This window comes from Oncorhynchus mykiss, chromosome 20 (genome assembly GCF_013265735.2).
Source record: "Oncorhynchus mykiss isolate Arlee chromosome 20, USDA_OmykA_1.1, whole genome shotgun sequence".
NCBI classification, from domain to species: domain Eukaryota; kingdom Metazoa; phylum Chordata; class Actinopteri; order Salmoniformes; family Salmonidae; genus Oncorhynchus; species Oncorhynchus mykiss.
The window spans coordinates 44,885,546-44,898,478 of NC_048584.1; the positions used below are offsets into that span (position 1 = coordinate 44,885,546).

Genomic DNA, 12,933 nt, shown 5'->3' on the forward strand with positions numbered 1-12,933 from the left:
ACAGAGTAGGTGGCCTGTGACTTGATTGTGATGTAGAGCCATGGTGATTTGACTTGCCACTATCCCTCCCGCGTCACAGGGTTTTGACGAGAAGGGGTGAACTAAATGTCAGAAGTGATTGTTCGTAGCAGGTTAGAATATATCCAGTACATTGAGAGAATTACGTAACAGGTTGAGATAATTAACGTAACAGGTTAGGAGAATTAACTTAAGGTTAGGAAAATAGTTCGGGTTAGATAAAATACAATATATATACGTTCGACGTCAATTTGACATGACCCGTATCGGGCGCTGAAGGGAGAGAAAGGGGGAGGGGGAGCTGACAGCAAACCAGCAGAGGGGCGTATTAAAAATCACTGGCAGCGCGCTGCGACAGAAAACAGCCTGTATAGCATGCCCATAGGAGTGTGGATTGACTGCGGTTTGGTTTACACCATTTGGACACGGTGAGGAACGGGACGCACTTGGAGCTTGGATTGGATAGCTGCTGGTTTTATGCTGCGCAGAACTCAGCCCAGAATTACCACCACCACGCCTATATTCGCCACTAATGGACGGATAATGTTCGTGGTTGAAAAGGACAACTATTCAAACTAGAAATTATTATTTTGGGGGGGATCCACTTCTTGGCGATTGGATGGTGTGCGAAAGGTAGCCACACCAGCAAGTTCACTCTCTACGCAAATTCAAAATGACACTTTTTGGATAGAGGATAGCCTATGTAATGCATAAGGGATCATTTGTGTCCAAAGCATCAAAACCAAGGAGTGCTGCATACCACAGATGAGAGAGAAGGGGAACGAGGTTTGATTCTGAAGCTGAGCCAAAGTATTCGTGTAAACAGTGGAGAATGCAGTGGGGGGAAACACGGGCCTGGAACTGGGCTGCACGTTTCTTGATCGTGGAGAGGACTGCACCTGGAGTGCAACAAGCAATAGCCTACATTTCTATAACATGCTAAATTTTGCGCAAGAAAATTGTCCCGCTGTTATTTAAATACTTTTCTCATGGGTAGTGTTATTCAGTCGCCCTGGCAGCATTTGGATAATTAACTTTGGAGATCCATGCCAACATAGAAGCAGCATAGTTCAAGGGGATACCCCAGGGAACCTTGCTGAATGGACCTTTAACTTTGGTTTAACGTTATCCTTTTTACACAGCGAATCCGGACTCACTTTTTGGCACATTTGAAGAACGCTCTCCACCGAGGCTGGTCTGATGTAATTAAAAGTAAACTAAATCAACCTAACCTGATCCCAAACACAAACTTTAGACAGATTTTATTTTATTACGTCCTACCCCCCTTTCCCATTAAAAGTGTACTTCTGAACCTCGAAGTGGCTCCGAAGTGGTGTTGTGACTCCTCGCCCGCAGCGGATCCGGAGCTTGGAGTGTCTGGAGCGGGAGGAGTTGGCGGCGGACCCCCTGTCACACCGCAGGGACCCAAGACGGGTCGGGTGAAAAAGATGGTTCGATTTGCGGCAGAACTGTTGTTGCTTTTAGGACTTCTACTTCTTACCTTACATATTACGGTGTTAAGGAGCAGCCCGCTGAATCAAGGGAATTTAACTTTGAGCCAGGATCAGCAGTATACAGTGATTGCAGAGGTGAGTGCTATTGAATTATTATATTCTGTCGGAACCTGCAGTGCAGTATACATTGCAGGGACTCTTTAGGCTATTGAGTTTGGGGTTAGGACTCAATATCAAAATGGGGAATAAGCCTGTAACTTGTATTCTATGGGATCCACAGTCCTTTCCAGAAAGGCTTCTGTTACACATTGGGTCTGAAATGGGAAGTGCAAAGGGTCTATTTAAATGACCACAGAGTTGGATAACAGACATGATATATTATGGATGAACACATTCCCTGAGGGTCATTGAGGTTTGGGGTTTATGATCTACAGCCCCTAAACTCAACTGGCTGATCGGATCCAGACCCAGAACGGTGTCAAAACGGACCACGGGTCCCAAAATAATATCTGTACAGTACCAGTCAAAAGTTTTAGAAAACCTACTCATTCAAGGGTTTTTCTTTATTTTTACTATTTTCTACATTGCAGAATAGTATGTGTTATTTCATAGTGATGTCTTCACTGTCACGTTCTGACCTTAGTTCCTTTTTTATGTCTTTGTGTTAGGTTGGTCAGGGCGTGAGTTGGGGTGGGTAGTCTAGGTTATTTGTTCTATGTTATATTTCTATGTGTTTGGCCTAGTATGGTTCTCAATCAGAGGCAGGTGTCGTTCGTTGTCTCTGAGAATCATACTTAGGCAGCCTGTTTTCCCCATTTTGGTTGTGGGTGTTTAATTTATGTTGTGTCTGTTCACCTGGCAGAACTATTTCGTTTTCTCTTCGTTGTTATTTTGTGTAGTGTTTTTCAATTGAAATATGACGAACACTTGCCATGCTGCATTTTGGTCCTCCTCTCCTTCCACCAACGAGAATCGTTACATTCACTCTTATTCTACAATGTAGAAAATAGTAAAAAATAAAGAAACACTTGAATGAGTAGGTGTTCTAAAACTTTTGATTGGTACCGTATATCTATATATATTGTTTTAACTTGGTTGGGCTGCATACAGTTTTCTGTCGTCATTCCTCATATGCTGGCCTTCACGCAGCTTGCTAGTTTACAGCTTCGACCTCTGGTATCACAAAAACACACATAAGACAAGGAAGAATGCGCAGAATTGCGGGAAATTATATTTGAAAACGGTTCGATTTTCTCTCTGCCGACGAGGCGTTTGAACAGTTTGGGGTCGCATGGGTTGCGAGGTGGGAGTTTGTTACGACAGTGGTAAATTACATTATCCATCCAGATCTCCTGCCACCTAGGAAATGTGTGGGACCAGACCTTCTCAAATAGCACTTGAGTACCCCTGATATACAGTATAAAGAGACCAGTCTATCAGTCCATTCATAGAGCCTCAGTCCCCTGGGAGAGGCCGGGAGTAGGAGGTGAAATGGTGTACACGCACACACACACACACACACACACACACACACACACACACACACACACACACACACACACACACACACACACACACACACACACACACAATAGTCTCCCCTAGGAGAGGCTGGTAGTAAGAGGTGAAATGGAAGATGGAGAGAGGGGTCACATGGTCATAGTCCACTCACCTTCATCATAGTTGGGGGTTCCATGGGGATTCCATGCCCTAGCTGCAGGCACTACTCTTGTCATCACAGTCACCCTAGCCTCCTACTTGGGGATGGGGAGAGAGGTCAGGTCAGCGCTGGAGGTACCCACCCTTCCCACCACATCCCAATGGTGTGGCCTGTAGCCTGCTCTGATTGGCTTTCTGGTTTCACATGACATTTCTAGTTAATACTTTACTATTTATAGTTGGAGCCCTTCTGTTGGAAAGCTATCTCTCTCCCACACTTTTACACCGCACTGTTGCTGCCTTTACTTTAAAACCACTGTTATACTGCAGCTTTACAGGCAAAATATAACCTCTCTTTTTGTCTCCCCATTTGAACTCAAATCCATCTCATTTATTCCCGTTTTGATGACTGGAAATGTGTCTGTTTGTTCAGGCTGACCCTTACCGTAGACATATTTAGGACTCCCCATCATCAGAATCACTTGAACTGATATCCACCAATGGACCTGACCCTGTTCTAGAATTAGAATTATATACATTCTAAAATCAGTCATTCTAGTTCTATGGTTCGAGCTGCACATCTAAAATAGCCACAGTGCACAGGACAGAGGGCAGCTACTTTGATGAATCTCAAATATCAAATATATTTTGATTTGATTAACACTTTTTTTTTGGTTACTACATAATTCCATATGGTGTGTCCAAACTTTTGACTGGTACTGTATATAAATATCTTTGAAAATACCATATTAGTACAGATGTAGGGTCTTAATTTGATCACTCTTTTATTGATTACAATTTTTCTGCACATGAGGACATGCAATCTTTCCCTCAAGAATTTCCCTGTATTTAGCGCCATCCATCATTCCTTCAATTCTGACCAGTTTCCCAGTCCCTGACGATGAAAAACATCCCCACAGCATGATGCTTCTCTGTGGGATAGTGTTCTCAGGGTGATGAGAGGTGTTGGGTTTACGCCAGACATTTTCCTTGATGGCCAAAAAGCTCAATTTTAGACTCATCTGACCAGAGTACCTTCGTCCATATGTTTGGGGAGTCTCCCACATGCTTTGTGGCGAACATCAAATGTGTTTGCTTATTTTTTCTTTAAGCAATAGCTTTTTTTCTGGCCACTCTTCTGTAAAGCCCTGCTCTGTGGAGTGTACCAGATCCACTTCTAGTAGAAACCACCAACTCTAATTAGTGTGGACAGAGCAGGGCTATAGTATTTTAGACAGAAATGAAACCATCAAAGATCAATGAAATAAATCAAATCAAATCAAATTTATTTATATAGCCCTTCGTACATCAGCTAATATCTCAAAGTGCTGTACAGAAACCCAGCCTAAAACCCCAAACAGCAAGCAATGCAGGTGTAGAAGCACGGTGGCTAGGAAAAACTCCCATGAAAGGCCAAAACCTAGGAAGAAACCTAGAGAGGAACCAGGCTATGTGGGGTGGCCAGTCCTCTTCTGTCTGTGCCGGGTGGAGATTATAACAGAACATGGCCAAGATGTTCAAATGTTCATAAATGACCAGCATGGTCGAATAATAATAAGGCAGAACAGTTGAAACTGGAGCAGCAGCACGGCCAGGTGGACTGGTGACAGCAAGGAGTTATCATGTCAGGTAGTCCTGGGGCATGGTCCTAGGGCTCAGGTCCTCCGAGAGAGAGAAAGAGAGAAGGAGAGAATTAGAGAACGCACACTTAGATTCACACAGGACACCGAATAGGACAGGAGAAGTACTCCAGATATAACAAACTGACCCTAGCCCCCCGACACATAAACTACTGCAGCATAAATACTGGAGGCTGAGACAGGAGGGGTCAGGAGACACTGTGGCCCCATCCGAGAACACCCCCGGACAGGGCCAAACAGGAAGGATATAACCCCACCCACTTTGCCAAAGCACAGCCCCCACACCACTAAAGGGATATCTTCAACCACCAACTTACCATCCTGAGACAAGGCTGAGTATAGCCCACAAAGACCTCCGCCACGGCACAACCCAAGGGGGGGGGGGGGCAACCCAGACAGGATGACCACATCAGTGACTCAACCCACTCAGGTGACGCACCCCCTCCAGGGACGGCATGAGAGAGCCCCAGTAAGCCAGTGACTCAGCCCCTGTAATAGGGTTAGAGGCAGAGAATCCCAGTGGAAAGAGGGGAACCGGCCAGGCAGAGACAGCAAGGGCGGTTCGTTGCTCCAGAGCCTTTCCGTTCACCCTCCCACTCCTGGGCCAGACTACACTCAATCATATGACCCACTGAAGAGATGAGTCTTCAGTAGAGACTTAAAGGTTGAGACCGAGTTTGCGTCTCTGACATGGGTAGGCAGACCGTTCCATAAAAATGGAGCTCTATAGGAGAAAGCCCTGCCTCCAGCTGTTTGCTTAGAAATTCTAGGGACAATTATGAGGCCTGCGTCTTGTGACCGTAGCATACGTGTAGGTATGTACGGCAGGACCAAATCAGAGAGATAGGTAGGAGCAAGCCCATGTAATGCTTTGTAGGTTAGCAGTAAAACCTTGAAATCAGCCCTTGCTTTACAGGAAGCCAGTGTAGAGAGGCTAGCACTGGAGTAATATGATCAAATTTTTTTGGTTCTAGTCAGGATTCTAGCAGCCGTATGTAGCACTAACTGAAGTTTATTTAGTGCTTTATCCGGGTAGCCGGAAAGTAGAGCATTGCAATAGTCTAACCTAGAAGTGACAAAAGCATGGATTAATTTTTCTGCATCATTTTTGGACAGAAAGTTTCTGATTTTTGCAATGTTACGTAGATGGAAAAAAGCTGTCCTTGAAATGGTCTTGATATGTTCTTCAAAAGAGAGATCAGGGTCCAGAGTAACGCCGAGGTCCTTCACAGTTTTATTTGAGACGACTGTACAACCATTAAATAACTCAGGACAGGACTAGGATAGAGAACCGATTGGGAATAGCCCTGTCACAGGTACTGGCTCTGTGGGCTTTAGCTGATGTCTTGTGAGTAAAGAGGTGGCCTAGCTTGGGGAGGGGGATCAATCTGATGTAGCTAAGTGGTCCTCTATAGTGGGTACAGAGGTAAAGATAGATCTAAAGGGGGAGGCCAGGGCCCGTATCCACAAAGCGCTTCAGAGGATCTGTAAAATATAACCTTATTCATTCTGATCTAAATGTCAGAAATGATCTTAGATCATAACTTCTACTCTGAGACACTTCATACAGGCCCTGGTCTCTGTGGGGGGCCAGGTGTAGAGGTACAGACTGACCCCCATCCATCAAACAGGCACAGAAATTACAGGACAACTGAGAATAAGAGATATGCTTCTCTCTGTTGGTTTAAGGAAGGTTAAACTGATTGTCCTAAATAAATACAGTCAGCTCTAAAAGTATTGGCGACAGTGACATATTTCTTGTTGTTTTGGCTCTGTATTTCAGCACTTTGGATTGGAAATTATATAATGTAATGTACTGTAAGGTTAAATTGCAGACTGTCAGCTTTCATTTGAGGGTATTTCTATCCATATTGGGTGAACCATTTAGAAATTACAGCACTTTTTGTACACAGCTCCCCCATTTTAGGGGACCAAGAGTATTGGGCCAAATTCACTTGTGTATTAAAGTAGTAAAAAGTGTAATATTTGCTCTCATAATCCTAGGACACAATGATTATGTCCTAGCACAGTATGCACAGTCACTTCCCCCCCACCTACATGTACAGATTACCTCTACTAATCTGTACCCCCGCACACCGACTCGGTACCGGTGCCCCCTGTATATAGCCTCCACACCGACTCGGTACCGGTGCCCCCTGTATATAGCCTCCACACTGACTCAGTACCGGTGCCCCCTGTACATAGTCTCCACACTGACTCAGTACCGGTGCCCCCTGTATATAGTCTCCACACTGACTCAGTACCGGTGCCCCCTGTATATAGTCTCCACACTGACTCAGTACCGGTGCCCCCTGTATATAGTCTCCACATTGACTCGGTACCGGTGCCCCCTGTATATAGCCTCCACACTGACTCAGTACCGGTGCCCCCTGTATATAGCCTCCACACCGACTCAGTACTGGTGCCCCCTGTATATAGTCTCCACACTGACTCAGTACCGGTGCCCCCTGTATATAGTCTCCACATTGACTCGGTACCGGTGCCCCCTGTATATAGCCTCCACACTGACTCAGTACCGGTGCCCCCTGTATATAGCCTCCACACCGACTCAGTACCGGTGCCCCCTGTATATAGCCTCCACACTGACTCAGTACCGGTGCCCCCTGTATATAGCCTCCACACTGACTCAGTACCGGTGCCCCCTGTATATAGCCTCCACACTGACTCAGTACTGGTGCCCCCTGTATATAGTCTCCACATTGACTCAGTACCGGTGCCCCCTGTATATAGCCTCCACACTGACTCAGTACCGGTGCCCCCTGTATATAGCCTCCACACCGACTCAGTACCGGTGCCCCCTGTATATAGCCTCCACACTGACTCAGTACCGGTGCCCCCTGTATATAGCCTCCACACTGACTCAGTACCGGTGCCCCCTGTATATAGCCTCCACACTGACTCAGTACTGGTGCCCCCTGTATATAGTCTCCACACTGACTCAGTACCGGTGCCCCCTGTATATAGTCTCCTCATTGACTCAGTACCGGTGCCCCCTGTACATAGTCTCCACACTGACTCAGTACCGGTGCCCCCTGTATATAGTCTCCACATTGACTCAGTACCGGTGCCCCCTGTACATAGTCTCCACACTGACTCAGTACCGGTGCCCCCTGTATATAGTCTCCACACTGACTCAGTACCGGTGCCCCCTGTATATAGTCTCCACATTGACTCGGTACCGGTGCCCCCTGTATATAGCCTCCACACCGACTCTGTACTGGTGCCCCCTGTATATAGTCTCCACACCGACTCAGTACTGGTGCCCCCTGTATATAGTCTCCACACTGACTCAGTACCGGTGCCCCCTGTATATAGTCTCCACATTGACTCGGTACCGGTGCCCCCTGTATATAGCCTCCACACTGACTCAGTACCGGTGCCCCCTGTATATAGCCTCCACACTGACTCGGTACCGGTGCCCCCTGTATATAGCCTCCACACTGACTCAGTACCGGTGCCCCCTGTATATAGCCTCCACACCGACTCAGTACCGGTGCCCCCTGTATATAGCCTCCACACTGACTCAGTACCGGTGCCCCCTGTATATAGCCTCCACACTGACTCAGTACCGGTGCCCCCTGTATATAGCCTCCACACTGACTCAGTACTGGTGCCCCCTGTATATAGTCTCCACATTGACTCAGTACCGGTGCCCCCTGTATATAGCCTCCACACTGACTCAGTACCGGTGCCCCCTGTATATAGCCTCCACACCGACTCAGTACCGGTGCCCCCTGTATATAGCCTCCACACTGACTCAGTACCGGTGCCCCCTGTATATAGCCTCCACACTGACTCAGTACCGGTGCCCCCTGTATATAGCCTCCACACTGACTCAGTACTGGTGCCCCCTGTATATAGTCTCCACACTGACTCAGTACCGGTGCCCCCTGTATATAGTCTCCTCATTGACTCAGTACCGGTGCCCCCTGTACATAGTCTCCACACTGACTCAGTACCGGTGCCCCCTGTATATAGTCTCCACATTGACTCAGTACCGGTGCCCCCTGTACATAGTCTCCACACTGACTCAGTACCGGTGCCCCCTGTATATAGTCTCCACACTGACTCAGTACCGGTGCCCCCTGTATATAGTCTCCACATTGACTCGGTACCGGTGCCCCCTGTATATAGCCTCCACACCGACTCTGTACTGGTGCCCCCTGTATATAGCCTCCACACTGACTCTGTACTGGTGCCCCCTGTATATAGCCTCCACACTGACTCAGTACCGGTGCCCCCTGTATATAGCCTCCACACTGACTCAGTACCGGTGCCCCCTGTATATAGCCTCCACACTGACTCAGTACCGGTGCCCCCTGTATATAGCCTCCACACTGACTCAGTACCGGTGCCCCCTGTATATAGCCTCCACACTGACTCTGTACTGGTGCCCCCCTGTATATAGTCTCCACACTGACTCAGTACCGGTGCCCCCTGTATATAGTCTCCACATTGACTCTGTACTGGTGCCCCCTGTATATAGTCTCCACACTGACTCAGTACCATAATACCCTGTATATAGCCTCCACACTGACTCAGTACCGGTGCCCCCTGTATATAGTCTCCACATTGACTCGGTACCGGTGCCCCCTGTATATAGCCTCCACACCGACTCTGTACTGGTGCCCCCTGTATATAGTCTCCACACTGACTCTGTACTGGTGCCCCCTGTATATAGTCTCCACACTGACTCTGTACTGGTGCCCCCTGTATATAGTCTCCACATTGACTCGGTACCGGTGCCCCCTGTATATAGCCTCCACACTGACTCAGTACCGGTGCCCCCTGTATATAGCCTCCACACTGACTCTGTACTGTAATACCCTGTATATAGCCTCCACATTGACTCTGTACTGTAATACCCTGTATATAGCCTCCACACTGACTCTGTACTGTAATACCCTGTATATAGCCTCCACACTGACTCTGTACTGTAATACCCTGTATATAGCCTCCACATTGACTCTGTACTGGTACCCCCTGTATATAGCCTCCACATTGACTCTGTACCGTAATACCCTGTATATAGCCTCCACATTGACTCTGTACCGGTACCCCCTGTATATAGCCTCCACATTGACTCTGTACCAGTACCCCCTGTATATAGCCTCCACATTGACTCTGTACCAGTACCCCCTGTATATAGCCTCCACATTGACTCTGTACCGGTACCCCCTGTATATAGCCTCCACATTGACTCTGTACTGGTACCCCCTGTATATAGCCTCCACATTGACTCTGTACCGTAATACCCTGTATATAGCTTCCACATTGACTCTGTACCGGTACCCCCTGTATATAGCCTCCACATTGACTCTGTACCAGTACCTCCCTGTATATAGCCTCCACATTGACTCTGTACCAGTACCCCCTGTATATAGCCTCCACATTGACTCTATACCGGTACCCCCTGTATATAGCCTCCACATTGACTCTGTACTGGTACCCCCTGTATATAGCCTCCACACTGACTCTGTACTGTAATACCCTGTATATAGCTTCCACACTGACTCTGTACTGGTGCCCCCTGTATATAGCCTCCACACTGACTCTGTACTGTAATACCCTGTATATAGCCTCCACACTGACTCTGTACTGGTGCCCCCTGTATATAGCCTCCACACTGACTCTGTACTGTAATACCCTGTATATAGCCTCCACACTGACTCTGTACTGGTGCCCCCTGTATATAGCCTCCACACTGACTCTGTACTGTAATACCCTGTATATAGCCTCCACACTGACTCTGTACCGTAATACCCTGTATATAGCCTCCACACTGACTCTGTACCGTAATACCCTGTATATAGCCTCCACATTGACTCTGTACCGTAATACCCTGTATATAGCCTCCACACTGACTCTGTACTGGTGCCCCCTGTATATAGCCTCCACACTGACTCTGTACTGGTGCCCCCTGTATATAGCCTCCACACTGACTCAGTACCGGTGCCCCCTGTATATAGCCTCCACACTGACTCTGTACTGGTGCCCCCTGTATATAGCCTCCACACTGACTCAGTACCGGTGCCCCCTGTATATAGCCTCCACACTGACTCTGTACCGGTACCCCCTGTATATAGTCTCCACACTGACTCTGTACCGGTACCCCCTGTATATAGCCTCCACATTGACTCTGTACCGTAATACCCTGTATATAGCCTCCACACTGACTCTGTACTGGTGCCCCCTGTATATAGCCTCCACACTGACTCTGTACTGGTGCCCCCTGTATATAACCTCCACATTGACTCTGTACCATAATACCCTGTATATAGCCTCCACACTGACTCTGTACTGGTGCCCCCTGTATATAGCCTCCACACTGACTCTGTACTGGTGCCCCCTGTATATAGCCTCCACACTGACTCTGTACTGGTGCCCCCTGTATATAGCCTCCACATTGACTCTGTACTGGTGCCCCCTGTATATAGCCTCCACATTGACTCTGTACTGGTGCCCCCTGTATATAGCCTCCACATTGACTCTGTACTGGTGCCCCCTGTATATAGTCTCCACACTGACTCTGTACCGGTACCCCCTGTATATAGCCTCCACATTGACTCTGTACCGTAATACCCTGTATATAGCCTCCACACTGACTCTGTACTGGTGCCCCCTGTATATAGCCTCCACACTGACTCTGTACTGGTGCCCCCTGTATATAACCTCCACATTGACTCTGTACCATAATACCCTGTATATAGCCTCCACACTGACTCTGTACTGGTGCCCCCTGTATATAGCCTCCACACTGACTCTGTACTGGTGCCCCCTGTATATAGCCTCCACACTGACTCTGTACTGGTGCCCCCTGTATATAGCCTCCACATTGACTCTGTACTGGTGCCCCCTGTATATAGCCTCCACATTGACTCTGTACTGGTGCCCCCTGTATATAGCCTCCACATTGACTCTGTACTGGTGCCCCCTGTATATAGCCTCCACACTGACTCAGTACCGGTGCCCCCTGTATATAGCCTCCACATTGACTCTGTACCGGTACCCCCTGTATATAGCCTCCACATTGACTCTGTACTGTAATACTCTGTATATAGCCTCCACATTGACTCTGTACTGTAATACTCTGTATATAGCCTCCACATTGACTCTGTACTGGTGCCCCCTGTATATAGCCTCCACATTGACTCTGTACTGGTGCCCCCTGTATATAGTCTCCACACTGACTCTGTACTGGTGCCCCCTGTATATAGCCTCCACACTGACTCTGTACTGTAATACCCTGTATATAGCCTCCACACTGACTCTGTACTGGTGCCCCCTGTATATAGCCTCCACACTGACTCTGTACTGTAATACCCTGTATATAGCCTCCACACTGACTCTGTACCGTAATACTCTGTATATAGCCTCCACATTGACTCTGTACCGGTACCCCCTGTATATAGCCTCCACACTGACTCTGTACTGGTGCCCCCTGTATATAGCCTCCACACTGACTCTGTACTGGTGCCCCCTGTATATAGCCTCCACATTGACTCTGTACCAGTACCCCCTGTATATAGCCTCCACACTGACTCTGTACTGGTGCCCCCTGTATATAGCCTCCACATTGACTCTGTACCAGTACCCCCTGTATATAGCCTCCACATTGACTCTGTACCGGTACCCCCTGTATATAGCCTCCACACTGACTCTGTACTGTAATACCCTGTATATAGCCTCCACATTGACTCTGTACTGTAATACCCTGTATATAGTCTCCACATTGACTCTGTACTGTAATACCCTGTATATAGCCTCCACATTGACTCTGTACTGGTGCCCCCTGTATATAGCCTCCACACTGACTCTGTACTGTAATACCCTGTATATAGCCTCCACACTGACTCTGTACTGTAATACCCTGTATATAGCCTCCACATTGACTCTGTACTGGTACCCCCCTGTATATAGCCTCCACATTGACTCTGTACCATAATACCCTGTATATAGCCTCCACATTGACTCTGTACTGGTGCCCCCTGTATATAGCCTCCACACTGACTCTGTACTGTAATACCCTGTATATAGCCTCCACACTGACTCTGTACTGTAATACCCTGTATATAGCCTCCACATTGACTCTGTACTGGTACCCCCCTGTATATAGCCTCCACATTGACTCTGTACCATAA

At 47.7% G+C, this 12,933-nt stretch overlaps 1 protein-coding gene across 1 annotated transcript in view; it reads left to right on the forward strand.

Moving 5' to 3' along the window:
• Positions 1-227: 227 nt before the first annotated feature.
• The window catches only part of LOC110499568 (isthmin-1), a 36,925-nt gene continuing 24,219 nt past the window's right edge, over positions 228-12,933 (forward strand). Inside the window, exon 1 of the mRNA XM_036956437.1 lies at positions 228-1,607. Coding sequence (XP_036812332.1) covers positions 1,467-1,607 — 141 coding nt within the window. The 5' untranslated portion in view covers positions 228-1,466. The remainder of the gene's footprint in view (positions 1,608-12,933) is intronic.